This window comes from Lichenostomus cassidix, chromosome Z (genome assembly GCF_008360975.1).
Source record: "Lichenostomus cassidix isolate B80296 chromosome Z, HeHo_3.0, whole genome shotgun sequence".
In the NCBI taxonomy this organism is placed as follows: Eukaryota; Metazoa; Chordata; class Aves; order Passeriformes; family Meliphagidae; genus Lichenostomus; species Lichenostomus cassidix.
In genome coordinates, this window is record NC_139511.1 from 37,616,915 (window position 1) to 37,633,607 (window position 16,693).

General features: G+C 41.1%; 1 protein-coding gene across 1 annotated transcript; it reads left to right on the forward strand.

Moving 5' to 3' along the window:
* Nucleotides 1-1,747: 1,747 nt before the first annotated feature.
* Nucleotides 1,748-8,934, forward strand: ISCA1 (iron-sulfur cluster assembly 1). The gene is made up of 4 exons (XM_085043012.1): nucleotides 1,748-1,907; nucleotides 4,133-4,186; nucleotides 5,898-6,003; nucleotides 6,463-8,934. Exons 1-4 carry the CDS (start codon nucleotides 1,827-1,829, stop codon nucleotides 6,609-6,611), a joined length of 390 nt encoding a protein of 129 aa, XP_084899138.1. The 5' UTR covers nucleotides 1,748-1,826; the 3' UTR covers nucleotides 6,612-8,934.
* The last annotated feature ends 7,759 nt before the right edge of the window (nucleotides 8,935-16,693 follow it).

Sequence of the window (16,693 nt, forward strand, 5' to 3'; positions counted from 1 at the left end):
CACTGTGGTCAGGGGTTTGTCCAAACTGCATCACTCTACACATGGGTTTTGCCTGCTGAGCCTAAGCTTTCTATGGAATAGCCATATGCACTGTTACTTTAAAATGCTTGCCTGTGTGACCATCAATAAATATTCACATTCTGTGCCTGTATTTTGTAGGTGGGAGACTATGTACTCAGGGGTCTCAGTCATTCCTTACTGTGGGAAAATGTGTGGTGGTAAAAAGATAACAGTATGGAAATTAAAAAGAAAAATAGGGGTGTTGCTCCCTGGATGGAACGTGGTCTGCATACCTGACTTGCCACTCACTATACATGGTAAAGGCATCTAAAGGAGGGAGGAGTGAGGTACATTGTAGCCAGGCTCTTGCAGAGGATGGAACTTCATGGTAATTTCTGGCTGATAAGCTGCACAGGCAGCTGAAAGCCTAGGGCGATAAAGGAAGATGTCCTGTTGTCGAATCAGCAACCGTGGTGAAATCACTCTCCTTAGGCTGACATGTTATGTATACTGAGACATCCACCCCCAAGGTACAACCACCCCTCACTGACTAAGCCGTATTACTAGAGCCACTCAAGCTCGACCTACAACAAAATGGTACAAAAGTGAATTCAAAATGATTAGAATTTAGGAAGGACTCCATCGTGACTTCTAGAATCAATTGACAGGCTCAACCTGTATTTACCCCCATGGCGACGAGTATTGGGTAAGAACAGTGTTCTCTTGAGTGCTAATTTTTTGTCTTGAGCTCACTTTTGTTAGGGATTAGAGCTTTTAGTACATTGCTTTGCTTTGAATTAATACATTGCTTTGAGTATGTTTTTGCAGTCAGCTGCTATCACCAGCAATCCTTGAACCTTAACATGCCAGAATTCTAGGCTGCATCCAAAACAGCAGGGTCAGGAAAGAGATTCTGCCCCTCTACTCCCCTCTCATGAAACAATACCTGAACACCGCTTCCAGCTCTGGGGCCTCCAGCATAGGAAGGACATGGAACTGTTGGATTGTGTGGCCTCCTCTGCACTAAGCTGATAAGAGGACTGAAGCACCTCCTTTATAAAGACAGGCTGAGAAGGTTGGAGCTGTTCAGCTTGAAGAGGTTGTATGGAGACCTCATGGCAACCTTCCAGTATCTGGAGGGGGCCTACAGGGAAGCTGGAGACAGATTCTTCATCAGGAACTGTGGTGGTAAAACAAGGGGGAAATGTGGATTAGCTATTAGGAAAAAAATCGCTACTGCGAGGGAGGAGGCACTGGAAGGTGATGGCCAGGGAAGCTCTGGAGGAAGCTCTGGAGGAAGCTCTGGATGCCCCAACCCTGGCTGTGTTCAAGGCCAGTGTGGATAAGGCTTTGACCAACCTTGTCTCGTGGGAGATGTCTATGGCAGAGGGCTTCGGACTAGATGATCTTTAAGCTCCATTCCAATCCCTTAACATTCTAAATTAATAAAGACTGTTAATTAAACCTCTTAACTTGAACCTTCAAGGGCGCTGGCACACGAATCAATCATTAAAGGATTTGGGAAAACCCTCCCCTTTCCACGCGACACCGGGGCGGCTGTTTGGCCGCGGCCTCCCCGGGGCGGCTGAAGGGCAGGGTGTCCCGGCCGCCTTTGCCGCTTATCTCGGCGCGCAGCCCGCTGCCTGCGGAGCCCCGCCCGCCGTGCCCGGGGCCGGAGCGGGGCCCGAGCGGGGCCGGAGCGGGGCCGGAGCGGGGCTGGCGCCGTTCCCGCGGGGCGGAGCCGTCCCGCCCGTCCCCGCCCGCGGCCCGTGCGCGGTGGCGTCACGGCGTGCGGCGGCGCTGCCCATGGCCGAGGGCGCAGGGCCATGGCCTCGTCCGTGGTGCGCGCCACGGTGCGCGCCGTCAGCAAGCGCAGGATCCAGGCGACCCGCGCCGCCCTCACCCTGGTCAGTGCCGCAGGCGGGCGGCGGGCGGGACCCGGGGGTGCGCGGCACCTCACGGGCGCGGGAGCTGCGCCACGGGCCCCCTCCGGCGCTGGGAGCGCGGCGGCCCCTGGCGACAGCGGGGCGGGCACGGGGACGGAGAAGGGACGGGGATGGGCCGCCCCGCCGGGCTGTGCCCGCTCGGCCGGCGCTCGGCCGGGAACCCCAGCGGGGCGGCTGCAGCGGGCGCACTGCGGCGACTCTTCCTGCTGCCGAGTCCAGGGGCGGGAGCTCCTGCTCCTCAGTCCCGCCGGGAGGAGGCCCCGCGCCCCGCCGCTCCGTCCGCGGGGCCTTGGCGCGCAAACACCCCCCAAAAGTGTATTGCATTAATTTATTTTTAAAGAGAAACGCGTTGCCTGCCTAGGCTAACGCGTAGTTTCCAAGAAGGCTTTACATCCTGTTGTTAACAGTAAAGGAAGTGCAGTCTGTACTAGCGGCTGTATTGGAGGAGCCAGACTTGAAACATGGTGTTCGGTCGTAGGTTGGACTCCATGATCTCAGAGGTCATGTCCAACCGAACTGATTCCGAGGCGGATCGCTGCAGAGAAAAGTACAGTCAGTTCAGCAAGAACAGGGGCAGATCGAGTGCGCACAGTTCAGTCGTTTGTCAGAGCAGGTAATTCCTGCTCCCTAGTGGGTTTCTAACAACAAGAGTGGTAGCGGTAATTAGAAGAGGTTTTCTACTGCAACTCTGCTTGTCGTTTGCTTCGTAAGCTGGCTCATAGTAAGTACTTTGCATAACTAATACTTTTCTCGGTGTTTTAGAAATGTGTTGGCATGTAGTGGAAATGTTCATGTTTGTGTTGCATTCTTGCATTTCTGCAATGGCTAGGTCTGCGTGAATGGTAAATTTTATCAGCTGAAAAGTCACAGTTTTCCTTTAGGTTGGTGGGGAGAGAGAAGTAGGCTATAAGCACTCTGTATCTAACTGATTTTTGTAATGTGTGTGTGACAAAATTTTCACAAGAATGGAGCTACTTTATTGAATTGTGGTAGTGGTTTTGGGGGAAAAACAACAACAACAAAACAAACAAAACACCCCACAACAACATGGATCTTCTTCATGGATCTCTTCAGAGAGGTGGGCCGATAATTCATGAAGTTCTACAAAGTGAAGTGTAAGATCCTTCATCTGGGTCGGGGCTATCCCAGGTACACCGACAGATTAGGTGGAGAATGGATTGAGAGCAGCCCTGTTGAGAAGGACTTGGGTCTGATGGTTCATGAGAGGCTAGGCATGACCCAGCCATGTGCACTCACAGCCCAGAAATCCAAATGTGTCCTGGGCTGCATCCAAAGCAGCATGGCCAGCAGGACAAGGAAGTGGATTCTGTCCCTCTGCTCCTCTCTGTGAGACCCCACCTGAAACACTGCGTACAGCTCTGGGGTCCCCAACATAAGAAGTACATGAAGCAAGTGCACAGGAGGCCACAAAGCACCTCCCTTATGAAGACAAGCTGAGAAGGTTGGGGCTGTTGAGCTTGGAAGAAGAGAAGGTTGCATGGAGACTTCACAGCAACCTTCCAGTATCCGAAAGGGGCATACAGGGAAGCCAGAGAGAAGGACTCTTCATCAGGAACTGTAGTGATAGGACAAGGAGTAATGGTTTCAGTTCAAACCAAAAGAGAGGAAATTTGGGTTTGATATATGTAAGAAATTCTTCCCCATGGGGGTGTTGAGGTTGCTCAGAGAAGCTGTGGATGCCCTATCCCTGGCAGTGTTCAAGCCCACATTAGATGGGGCATTGAGTAACCTCGTCTAGTGGAAGGTTCCCTGCCCGTAGTGTTGGAACTAGATGGTCTTTAGGGTCTCTTCCAGCCTAAACCATTCTGATTCTAACAGCCAAAACCCACACTGTTAAGGATGAAAGATTGCATTCTTGAGGTACCTGTTTGCTGGCAGCGTGGGTGAGGAGAGAAGAGGTATTATGTTCTCTGTAGATGAGGTTGAACAGACATCTGTTTTACAGCAGTATGTATCTTACAATTAGAAATTAATCAATACTGACAGTGGCTGATGCTGAAGGAGGACTTTGCAGATAGAAGAGAAATATAAACTAAGAAAACTTGGAAACAAAGTTGGAATGGATTTTTTGTAGTGAAACTGAGTACATTGCATGCTTTAATACATGCAAGTACTCACTGCAAATAAAAAAAATTCAACTTGATATGTATGCTTTTGTCTTTCAGACCCCCTCTGCTGTCCAGAAGATAAAAGAGCTTCTGAAAGATAAGCCTGAGCATGTAAGTATAGACAGGGTCACTGTGTAGAGTGTGCTAAGGTATTAGCACAGCTCATGATTGCAAAACGTTTCTGGCTAACTTAGAGGTCTGAAATAAGCACTGAGTTGTTTGTTGGAGATGTTGACATCTTTTTTTGGTGGGGAATGCATAAGCTTATTTGTATATCCAGCTTTGTTCTGTTACAAAATGAAATGCAGGAAACAACTGTAATGATATTTCACTTTACAGTTACTGTTGAGATTAATAACTGGAAAAATTTTAACCTTTAAATATTTTTGAGCTACATTTTAATGAAACCCTTTAGTGGTGACTTCTGGTAGGAAAAGAGCTCTTCAGCTGTCGATATTAAGACATTATTATTTAAGTTTTTGTAAGAATTCTCATGGTGAAGTATGCAATCATAAAGTTACATTCATATGCCGTGTAGAGCACTGAATTCCTAGGAAACTTGCCAGACAATCTTTTAAGTAATCAATGTTTCAGCAAATAAAGAGTTTATCATCTTTTCTTCTTGGGGTAAGGATATACAGAGGCTTCTCTTGTAACCATTATAAAAACAAGCATGGGCTTTTTTTTTTTTTGTAGTAGGTATTATTTCAAGAAGAATATTTCTTTTATTTACCAAGGCCATTGTTTCTTTTGCTTCCTGTACATCTGCAACTAACTAGACTTTTTTGTTCTAATGTTTTAAACCATCCTAAGGAAGCCCCAGGCCTACAATTTATATGGTCAGCCATTTCCTGGCTGTAAATGGTGTTTGCATTTTCCAGCCCATTATTGGTAGCAGTTCCTGTAGAGAAAGGTATTTAGTCTGAAAGGATCAGATGCAGTTTGTCATGAGATCCTGTTTGATGTGAAGTGATACATGTTTATACATTTTTATCATTACATTGATTGTGGACATTGACAATAAAATTGGCCTCTTCAGTTATGAAACACTGGTGTGTGGAAGGTGATACAGACACTTTGTAAAAATAGCTATGCACAAATAGTTTCCTAGTTTGTTAAAACTTTTTCTCAATTCTTTCCTTACACAGATTTTTTTTTTGTTAGACTTGTTGAATGCTATGAATGTTGCAGATGTTGACTAGGTTGGCTTTTAAGGACAGCTAAAACAGTAAGCATATACACATACTTGACTTAGGGAGGGGTTTGCTTTTTAAGTGAGACTGGCAGTAAAGGTAATGAAAAATCAAAGGATGTTTTTCAGAAGTTTGGTTTAAAGTAGGTTTTCTGATGGTGTCATTACATGAGTTCTGTGATAATCCGGTAACTGTCCTTGTTTTGGCCTCACAGCTTCATTATGTTACTGTCTATAATCTTCCGGTCATAGCACCTGAATTAGCATCTGAGTAAACTGTAATTTGAAGTCACAAAAATATCTGTCTTAGAAATCTGACCATCTCTTTGAGACCTGCTCCCTACAAGAGTACCAGTGGTTTATTCAAAACTTCTAATGTACTATAGGGCTTGATCCACAGCAGCAAGCATCTGATTTTTTTTTTTTTTTTACCTTGGCAGTCAGGTTTCTAAAACAAAAGAGTTTCCTCTTAATCTGTTAAGGCAATTCACTTTTGCATTTCGGCAGTGGACAAAAATAAATATCAGCATTTTGTTGTTCTGCATACCTTTAAACTTGGTATTCCAAAATAGGTTTTATAAAGGAAGTCATGCATGTGATGGTGTTTTTTGTTGTTTCTTTTTGTTTTAGGTAGGTGTGAAAGTAGGCGTTCGTACAAGGGGATGCAATGGACTTTCTTACACATTAGAATATACAAAATCAAAAGGAGACTCTGATGAAGAAGTAGTTCAAGATGGTAAGTTTCTAGTGGAGCAGCACAAGCTTCGCTGGTGGTGGGGACAAAACCTGGTCATGTTCAAAGAAGAAATCTGTGTTCTCAAAGTTTTTATGCATCTTGTTGGATTCACAGTCTTTGAGAAGGGGTTGAAATGGGTAAATGTAATGCATGGAAATTGTGTATTGAAATTGAGATTCAGTGCCATGTTCTACAGCTTACTTCCTTGGGCATAATTTTTTTGTCCCCTGTCAAAAATAGGGAACAAAATTCGTGTGCACACACAAGTAACAGTTCCAGACTTTTGCCAGACTTAGGTAGAATAAAACAGTGATGAAAGTACCCCACATCAGGTCAGGGAAACCAAGTTATACCAGTAGTTTTCATATTTAGCTTTCTTTTTTTTATTACTGGTCAAAAGAGAATTTCAAAGCGAGTTATGATTTTGCTGTAATTTCTGTTTTTTCTGTTGTCTTCAAGGGGTTAGAGTGTTTATTGAGAAGAAGGCACAGCTGACACTTCTAGGAACTGAAATGGACTATGTAGAAGACAAACTGTCCAGTGAATTTGTCTTCAATAATCCAAACATCAAAGGAACGTGTGGCTGTGGAGAAAGCTTTAACATCTGAAATCTCAGGACTACTTTGACTTTGAGCAGCACAAAACACTTACTATTGCAACTTCCAGAAGCAAATGCATTTTCTTCAGGTTTGTAGGCTGCGTAAACTGGGGATACTATTATGAAAAATAAAGTTAAATATTTGAAAATGTAAGCTGTGTGTTAAATTCCACCTCTGATGCAGTTGTGCTGTAATTTGTGATGGATTGGGATTTAAAAGGTAAGAACAGCAAGTGCTGCAGTAGCATCTCTGTACTTCCACTTGCCAAGGAAATAAAATCTCACTTTTCTTCTGTCATTTTCTTTGTCAATCCTACTCATACTTCCCCTTTCAAAAATATATTTGAAAGAATATATTGTGTTCTGGTTTGATTTGGGGAAAACAAACCAGTGAACAAAAAATCCCAACCATTTCTATGTGAGTATTTATAAAGATTTATATATACAAGCAAACTGTTCTTGCTTACTTTGTAGTTTTACAATGCTTCCATCTTTTTACAAGTGCATTTTCTGGTGGTTTATTTTCCCTTAAATCCAGGGGGATAAAAACATTGTTCCTGTATTAATGTAGTGGTAGGCTGTGGTAGCACCTGCTGTAGAAACACTTCAAAGAGGGGCAGCCTAATCTTTATTCTTTTCCTCTCCTCTGTTGAAGGCAGAGGCCCTGCTATACTTGTTCATTTTCAAAGCATGAAGTGTCTGGTCACTGGAGGGCTAAAGCGTGATACACAGGCCTAGTTTTTCACACTTCAATTGCTTTTCTTGCCTCAGTAATTTGCAAAGTTGTAAAACTGCCTTCACATTCTCATTCCCCATGTTCACAGAATGTGCTGTGTTTGCTCCAAAATCTATGAGCACTTTGAGAGACAAATCTCAGATTTCTCATTACTTTTCTTTTTTTCTGTAATCATGCGTGCTACTAATTTTATTAGAGTTTGAATTCTTTTGTAACTCTCTAGGTAGTAGAATTCTTTCACTGAGGCTTGTGGTCACTTCTGTTTAACTCTTGTATTGAGATTAAGTTGTGACAGGAGAAAAAGCATTTTTAATTAGAAAAACTCACAGTATTTCATATCACTTTTAAATTAATCTAGGTAGTAATTAAAATATTGTAAGTGGTAATTTTTTCTTTGAAATTTAATCAAAAACAAAATCAGAATTTTGTTTTTCTAAGCAAGTGTTTTTCAAGCTTACACAGTCTTCAGCAGTTCATCACTGGTGCTGAGACAGAAGTGTAAATATCTCTCCAGACCTTCCCAAAACCTGGTTATGAGAGAGGAACTGTTCCTGCCTTTTATCTCCTGATTGTCTAAAGATGACATTGTGCAGCTAAGGGGCTCACTTGTGCAGAATAGAATATGTCTGCATGGGCAACTGATTTGAACAGCTGGTGAAAATGATGCAAATAAAATGTAGGGGACAGGAGGAATCTTGCAGGTGTTGAATCTTGCAGGAGGTGGTAGTGAACTGAGAGCATTTAGGCTGCATGTTGGAAATCCAGAGGTCATCGTGATCTCAACAGTAGTACCCACATGCCTGTCACCAACTGCTGTAGACATAGGGGTGCACCTATATTTTGGTTCTTCCCCCTGCACCTTTTCCCAGGGCACAGGGAAGAATAAAAATGAAAAAAATTATGGTTCATCTGCTTTATGTAGTACACAGGAAAAGAAGGTCAGAATTATCTGTAGTTTCGTACTAAATACTTGAATTTTGGTTGTGTATCACCTTTTGATGTAAGGACACTATTTCCTTCAACAGTCACCTGCTGTACACAGTTACTTTATATAGTGATTCCAAAATTAGTGGTAATACACTGGTGAAGTGCTTCTATAATGATGTAAGTCATTCAGTCTTGCCAAACAAAAACATGGAGTTCATGTGACATAGTTGCATTACATCTAAAACTCCAATCTAAGGGCATTTCTTCAGATTGCATTTCTCTGCTTCTTGCTAGAGATAAGTCTTTGAATGTGGTAACACTGGTGGTTGCTAAGAGTGCTGGTACTTACTCATTTAACTTGTTTTGGAATGGAGGGGATTGATTTGAGGTTTATTTTAGACCTGTGGCATGTATAGCAATCCTTTTTGTGTGTTTTGTGTTTATGCCTTGAATGAAAGTTTGCACTTTTGTACTGACATGAAGTAAACATCTTAAGTTGTCACCTTACTAAGACAACTAATGCACAATGTGTTAAACTTCTGCTAAAATGCTATTTACAGTTGCATAGGAACTGTATTCTTTAGTTGATTGGTCCATTACAATTTTGTGCAACAATGTATGTAGAGTCCTCAATTATAATAATAAATATAGCCTGTTGGTAACCATGAAATATTCCTATCCTGAATGATTTTTAAAGTATTAAAAAAGCACTGGGGGAGAGAACGGGTTTGTGTGCTGGGATTACAAAGTAGGCACAATGTTATTGTTACCTGATTCCCAAAAATATTAAACTTTTCCAGATATTAACAGCATTGAAATTGCATAGAAACATGGCAAAAAAATTACTTAAGTATGTATGTAAGGTATTTACACATATTGGAAGAGTGTGCTGTTAATGCATAGCCTTCTAATTAAAATTCTTGACACACTATTCTTGGGGTGAAGATTCTAGCTGACAAGATGAATATATTTTGAAGGGTTTTATATACCAAAAGTCATATATTGTGGTATGTTTCAATGTGGGGTAATGATTTTGATCAAAGTAACTCTTGACATAAATTGTTTTTTTAACTGGCTAGGCATTTCCAGGGTGAGAGTCAAAGGGCATTCCTCACCATTCCACTTCAATGCCATATCATGGCACTAATATGCTATAGTGTACTATGTCTATGACACATTTGGGATTTTCTCTTAGATACAGTCCTTCCACCTCTAAAGTTTCCTTTTCCTGTTAGGTGAAGATTCTGAACACTAGAAAGTGAAGTAATGAATTCTGGAAAAATGTGAGAAGCTATGGATACAATTGCATATTCATGATGCTGGAGAGAGAAACAAATCATACAGTCAGGAGACTGGAAAGGCTTTCTGTTGGAGTTCTTACGGAACTTGTAAAAAACCACTTGCTTGCTTTACCAGATCGGTATCCCTGTTCCACCCAGTTTTATAACTCTTTTTGGATGGCTCAGGAAGAAGGATTTGTGTAGGGAAATATCGAACCAGCTCAATATGCAAGTCAATTGGACAACAGATGATGGGACAAAATGAATAAGCACTACAAAATAAAACATTGAGATTCAGGGGCTGAATTTTTCATGCAAAAGAAACTTGCCTTTTTTTTTTTTTAAAGTTAATTCCTATATGCTGTAGCTTGCTTCTATCAGTTTTGTTGAGGGGTTTTTTTAGGTGGTTTTTTTGGTTGTTTTTTTTTTTTTTTTAATGGGGGTTTGTTTGGGGTTTTTGGTTTCCGTTTGGGGTTTTTCTGTTTGTTTTTTATTGTAATTATCATTCTTCCCATTTAGTAAAATCAGCACCTTCACTAGTGGAAATAATCTCCAGCTATACCACTATTGTGCTTACACTGGCTGCCTGGCTGCTTATGAGACAAATGTTTTATGATGCTAAGATTTTGCGGTTTCTTCTTACAGAAGAATTCCATAGTTCTGTGATGTGGCAGACTGCATACCTCTGTCTTCATCCCAAAAGAACCCTCAAAAGAGTACTTAAATTTGAAAATAAAGAATACTTTGAAATTACTTCTCATGACCAGTACTGCTTTTTGTCTATGTAGTGATCTGCCAGACAGTGAGCAGTTTGGGCTGCTGTGCATTTTACTGCCGCTTTTAACACCTGAGAGATATGCTTCAACATGGTGAGGAAAATGTACCTACTTAGTGCAATTCCGCATGCATTTGGGCTTGAACAGCATTTGAATAGCAACTTTTGTATTCAATGTCTGGCATTTTTCCTAAATAGAGGTACAGCAAAGGAAGATTAGGCTCTCAATCGTATTCACCCTCCGCTTTTATGCTCCCTTTCGGTGGGCTGTGCAGCCTGTGCGTGCCTTAGCCGGCAGCAGTGCGCCCCAAGCTCCTCACACGGGAATCAAGGGGTCCCAGACCGCGTCTGTCTCGGGACAGTGTCCCAGCCCCGCACAGACGGAACCCCAAGGGCTACTTCGTGGGAACACATACCTACTGACACTGGGTGGCAGCAAGTTTCCAGTCCACACGTTTCAAAAGGCAAATCTCCTCTTTCCTCGTGCCCATGTTCCAAGTTTCCTATTGGATTTCCCAAATAACAGAGTTCTTTTGCCTGCACTCTTGGAAAGCATTGTTCAGCTCTGCTGTTTGTCTTTCTTGCATTCTGTCCTGTGCTCTTTATCTGTTCCTGACACCTGGCAAATGATCACAGAAATCCAAATTGCCAAACCATTTCCAAGATCCTTATGGAAAGAGAAGCAGAGGAGCTTTCCAATCAGCTTTAGCTTTTGAAGCATTGGTTTTTTTCACCATTGCTCCTCATCTTCACAACTTCCTAGTAAGTGATTGGCTGGCATTTGGCTGGCACTGAGCTCTGGAGATAAACTCAGCAGAGATATACACTCTGTTGCAGCTTCCCTAAATTCTTCCTCTTAATGATCTGTTTTGTACATGTCTTGTATACTGTTCCAGACAAATTACATTTTTAAACTACTTTTGGACAATTCTGTTAAGGCATAATGTGGAAAATTAGAGATTTTTTTCATGTAGCAGTTGACATCTTCAGTCAGTTATGGACATTATAAAAGATATGCATAATGTTATATATCAGTCCAAAGGGAATGTATTCTGTCATTATTGTGGACTCTTGGGAACATGGTTTTTTGTCTTCTATGTGATCATGCTTTTATCTTCATACCCAGCCTGTGATTATTTTTTATACTGTGTTTAGATTGTAAGATTTTTGTTCCAAAGATTGTTTGCACTGTATGACAATCAATTGCTACTGAACTGCAACTTTTATCAAAATTTCTAGTCTTCAAAAAATTTAAACAACAACAGAAAAATTCAGAATCATTCATGTAATATATTTTTACAGTCCTGCACCATCAGTGTGAAGATTTTCCATTATGCTTTTTGAGTACTGCTGTCATCCCTCACAAATACTAAAAATTAGCAGCAAGGTACCCATTTTTTCTGGAGCAAGCACACATCTCTCTCTTCTATGCTATGCAGTTAGCAGTAAGATCTAAGAATTGGGGTGCTACAGCATGTAACAAACACAGAACAAAAATTAAAAGAAGGAAAAGCTTGAATTCCAAGAGCCAGCTTGTGGATATAAGAATTCAGATGTTACTCTCTAAAATAATTTCTAAGTAATGGAAGCATGAATATCTGGGATATGAAAAAAGAAATTCGTCAAAGCAAAAATAGGCGAACAATTTGCTACATTTATTTAGACAAAACATTAATTTTCACACGAAATCATGACAATAAATATTAAAAACATATACAAATCCTCCAGGCATTTGGGAGCACTTTCAGATCCTTGTACATAAAGGTAGTTGATTTTTACAAGCTTGTTAGTTGCTCCTGACAGCGAATTCAGTGGAAAACTTGGATTTTGGTGGGATCTGGATTCACATTTACAATTTTCTCCTCTCAAATTAATTATACAGTACATCTGCTCTGAAATGTATTAATGGGCACTTTTTATGAATCTACTATAGTTAATGGCTTGCATATTCTGTGACTATTCCGTGTGGTTACCAGACCACTTGACCAACAAAGAGGGAATCTGTGCCAAAGCAATATTTCCACATTTCTTCCCTCCTCTGCACCTTCATTACTTCAAAGTACTTTAGGGTTAGGTACAAATTTTTCATCTATTACCCTCTCCGTGTGTGTGTGTGTGCATATGTGTGTGTGCATCTACCAAAACACTGTGGCTCTGAGTGGTCTTCCTGCATAACTTGGGAAAAATCAAGCCGATTTTTATAACTCTTTGCTTCTCAGATTTAGCATCAAATCTTCAAGGAATGATTTAGCAGATGTGGTATATTTTCCACTGTTACAATACTTTTGGGTAGGTGAGTCAGCATCTGAAGACTGCCATAGAATCCACTTCCTTACATCCCTCAAACAGTTGACAACTGTTCAGGCAGCTGGTTTCAATTGGTTCTCATACTGTCTCTGACTAGACATTCCTCAGAGGCCAACAGTGACAAAATTGGTACCTGGATGACAAAGGAGGCTTTATCATGGGGACAGGCTGAAACAAGCTTACATAAGATCTGTTTTTTGCTTCAAACAGCAGATGCAACATAGGCAGTGCCACTTCAAATCTATCTTCTTGGATCTGCCAGCAACCCACGCTTGTAAGTGTGCAGTTGTCACATGTTGACACCTAGCCATGGGCTTCTTGACTGAGACTGGCAAGAAGAGTGCCAAACAGTGTTTATACATGAATCATTTTACCTCTTGACTTTATAATTAGTAAAAGTCATTCTATTCACCCCAGTGAAGGCAGGACAAGGCCTACTTTTCCTTTTTTTCTTTGTTTTTTCCCTTTGGTTTTTTCCTCCTAAGAAATAACAACAACAAACAATGCAGGAATTTATCAAGTGCAGCTATCTCACTGAAAGCGTTGGATCCTGATTATCAGTTCAAATTACAACATACTGAGGTCAGTGTCCTGCCTTGTTACAATGTACTCCCAATTATTCTAGAGAAAATTTTGTATTATATGTGTGTGTTAATATAACACATTTTTTTGCCAGTGTTAGAAATATCTATGTGATTTTCCACAATCTGAGGGGATTGAAATGGAAAATTTGACAGCACTGTGAAGATAAAAGAGCCATTCAAAAAATTTTTGAGAGAAGCAATTTACAGACCTTTCAAGATACTAGAAGGAGCAACTCAGAAGGCAGGCTATGTTGTCCCTTTGATTTTTGAGTAGTCAATATTTTTTTGTGTTTATCCTTCATATCCTGTTCTGCATCATGAATTTAAATGGAAATGACTGCAGTTCAGCAGAGAAAGCAAATAAAGTGGAAGTGCTATAGGCAATTTAAAAAGTTACCATTGTTTTTAATTATTCTTCAGACTGTAGCAGTAGCTAGAAATTGAGCGTGGAGCATGACCTTCTCATGCCGTACAAACACAGCAGAACAATATGACTCTCCCCAGTGTTTTAGCATTCCTCAGATACAGAGCAGCTGGAGGGAAACATAAGCCTTCAGAAAAGCAATGTGCATATATTTCTTTGTCTCTGCTGGAACATAGTAAATTATTGTTTATATAACAAGTAGTATGTCTTTTCCTGCTCAGTGTAATTCCTGGTCTAGAGAGGTGGGCTCAGTTAACTGCTATCTGACATATCCCTGGGTCAGAAATGGTCCGGAGAGTACACAGGTTCTACATTAACCATCCCACTTAACTAACCTGGTTGTGCCCTGCCCAGACTAAGGAACCCAAGTCTGTCCTTCCTCCTCTCTCATCCTTTCATCTCTCTCTTTTATTTTTGTATATCCATCTCTCTCTCTGTATTTATCCATTGCCTTCTACTCTCTTTCCAGACAACATCTTAGGCTTTTTTCCATCACTTTTCCTCTCAGAGTCTACTCTTATTGATCATGAAGGAGTCCTTGTGTCCAGTGCCCTGGCAACAGCCCTTTTCTTATTTTCAGGAATAGATTTCCCAGTTGTGTTCCTCCTTTATCTTCAATTCTCCTTTGACGCAGCAGACTTTCCTGTTTTACTACAGAATTCCCTTAGTCCTGATTACAAAGGACATCTCTCTGGCTGATCCACAGTCTGCCTCCAAGTGTTAGCAACACCTTTGGCTTGCCTGGTTGCCACTGTTAATCAATTTGTATAGTGGTGTTACCTCAGCAAAGACTATCTTCTTTCTATGTACCCAGAAGCAACCACTCTCTCCAGGCTACTGGGAGGTTGATACATTGCTGGGCACTTCCTGGTATCTATGCTCTTTATCCCTCTTCACCATGCAAATAAGTTATTCCTTGGAGACATAAATGACTGTTCATCACAGTGATGAAAACAGTTATTTCAGCAAGCATGGGTGTGGTCCTGCTGAACAGGATGGTATTTATGGAGGTATTTGAGAAAAGAATGCTGCACTGACTTAGCTGCCACATCTAACTATTCTCTCAGAAATCCCACTGGGTGAAAGTTTTGTAAGAGTTTCTCTAGAGACTTATTCTAAAGCTATAAAGCATTCTTCTCAGATGCCTAAGTGGTGTGGTACAAAGCAGAGCGAAAATTTCAGTTGGTTTTTTCTTTGCTCAGCTTTAATTGTATCCCCACACCGAGGCTGGCAGCCCTGTGGTGGTGACGTATATCTTCGTGGATTTGTTGGTTTTGGTTTTTTTCCTTTTAATGATCATATCAGAAACCCCTCAAAGTTAATGAAAGCCTCCAGGCTTCAGTGAATTTTTGGATTAGGACCATAAAGTGTGAAATTAATTCCTTCTGACCTAGGAAAGATAACTCTTCAGTGAGTATTCTGGCCATTTTCTGGTAATAGCTGTTCCTGCTTTAGAATTATAGCTTGAAAGGGACACATAGCTTGATTTCCCAGACATGTGCACTCCCCAGACATGAGACGGCGCTTCCTCCAAAAAAAAACATGTACAAAAGAGTTCTAGGTGCAAGAGAGTTATATACATTTGCTGCAGAAAAGATTTCTTTTTAAAAATAACAACTTCTATTGATGCCTAAAGGCAAGGCTGTGCCTTAGCTCCTGCGGATTTGTGTCTCTCCCTGATATTGGTGTAACACTGGAGAGTCCTTCCCTTGCAAAGTGATCTAGAGACTCATAAAGCAAAAAAACTCTGATTCCTTCTGTACATAAAGCTACACTCAAAACATTAATCTTACTTCTCTGTAGATGAGTTCATACAGCTGAAGTGAAATATTAAAGCTTGTGTAGATCTTTGGACAAGTGCTTAGAAAGCAAAAGAAAACTAATGCTTGAATTTCACTCACATACTTGATCATAGTCTGTTATTTGCATGAAAGATTTCCTAGTATAAAACAGAGATTGTGCAACTTCCAGGAGATCAGCTTGAGCTGTCTTCGTTAATTACGTTCAAAATTCACAGACAAGCTAAACCAAGTAAAGTTGTTCAAGAGCCTTTGGAAAAGTCCCTGGAGGGAAAACAAATGAGAATTAGTATTACACTCCAACCTGTGTTTTGTATGAATGTTTTTATTGATGTTGTAGTTCTCATACAAATTATTCTAACATCTTTGCTGAAACTGAGTATCTAAAACTTTTGTAGGAGAAATACAGTCTAATTTGTCAAATTTTCAGTATCTACCATGCTTATTGAGAAACAATTAGAACTATTACCCCTCACCTGTAGCTGCTTTTATTAAAAGATGTAAGACTCTAACTTCCAGTGATGGTCAATGTTTAATTCCGAAGTGCTTTATTCCACACCGGGTGCAAGAACTGGCTCGCCGCTCTCTGCCCATTCACTGCAGGGGAAGCCTAGCTGTCTAATGCAAGTCTGAATTCTGCTATTCAGCAAGATTATTAAAAATTACGTCTTAAACTTCTCCCCTCTTTTCCCTCTCCTCCCCCAAATCACTCTAGTCAGGTTTTCTTTAGCTCTTTGACATTTCAGACTTACAAATGTGGATTTTTGTGAAACAAATAGAATCCATTGGGGAAAAAAAGGGGTTTCTGTCATTTTATGGCTACCACTATCTCTGATCCAACAATGCAGTCATACCGGTTTTATTTGCTCTGTGATTAGTACTGTAACAGCTTGAGTTACTAGGAATGACTGGGTTTCAGTGAGTTATTTTTTCTCTCATCTGAAGCACAGCTTCACTGTACAATTACCAGGGAGTGAACAGAAGACCAGGTTCTTTTGTGAATTACCTATAAAACACAGAGAAGTAGGGACATTTCTTACACTGGAAAGAAGAGGTCCATCCCCACCAGGATTTTATATTCCTCCCTGACATCTTTCTTTATCATTATGTTTTAAGAGTAAGGTTCAGGAGTAGTGTGATGTAGCTGGAATTTCACTCTGCAGAGAAGAGCAATGAATCTAGTGAAGGGTCTGGAGCACAAGTCTGATGAGGAGCAGCCAAGGGAGCTGCACTTGTTTAGCCTGGAGAAAGAATCTCAGG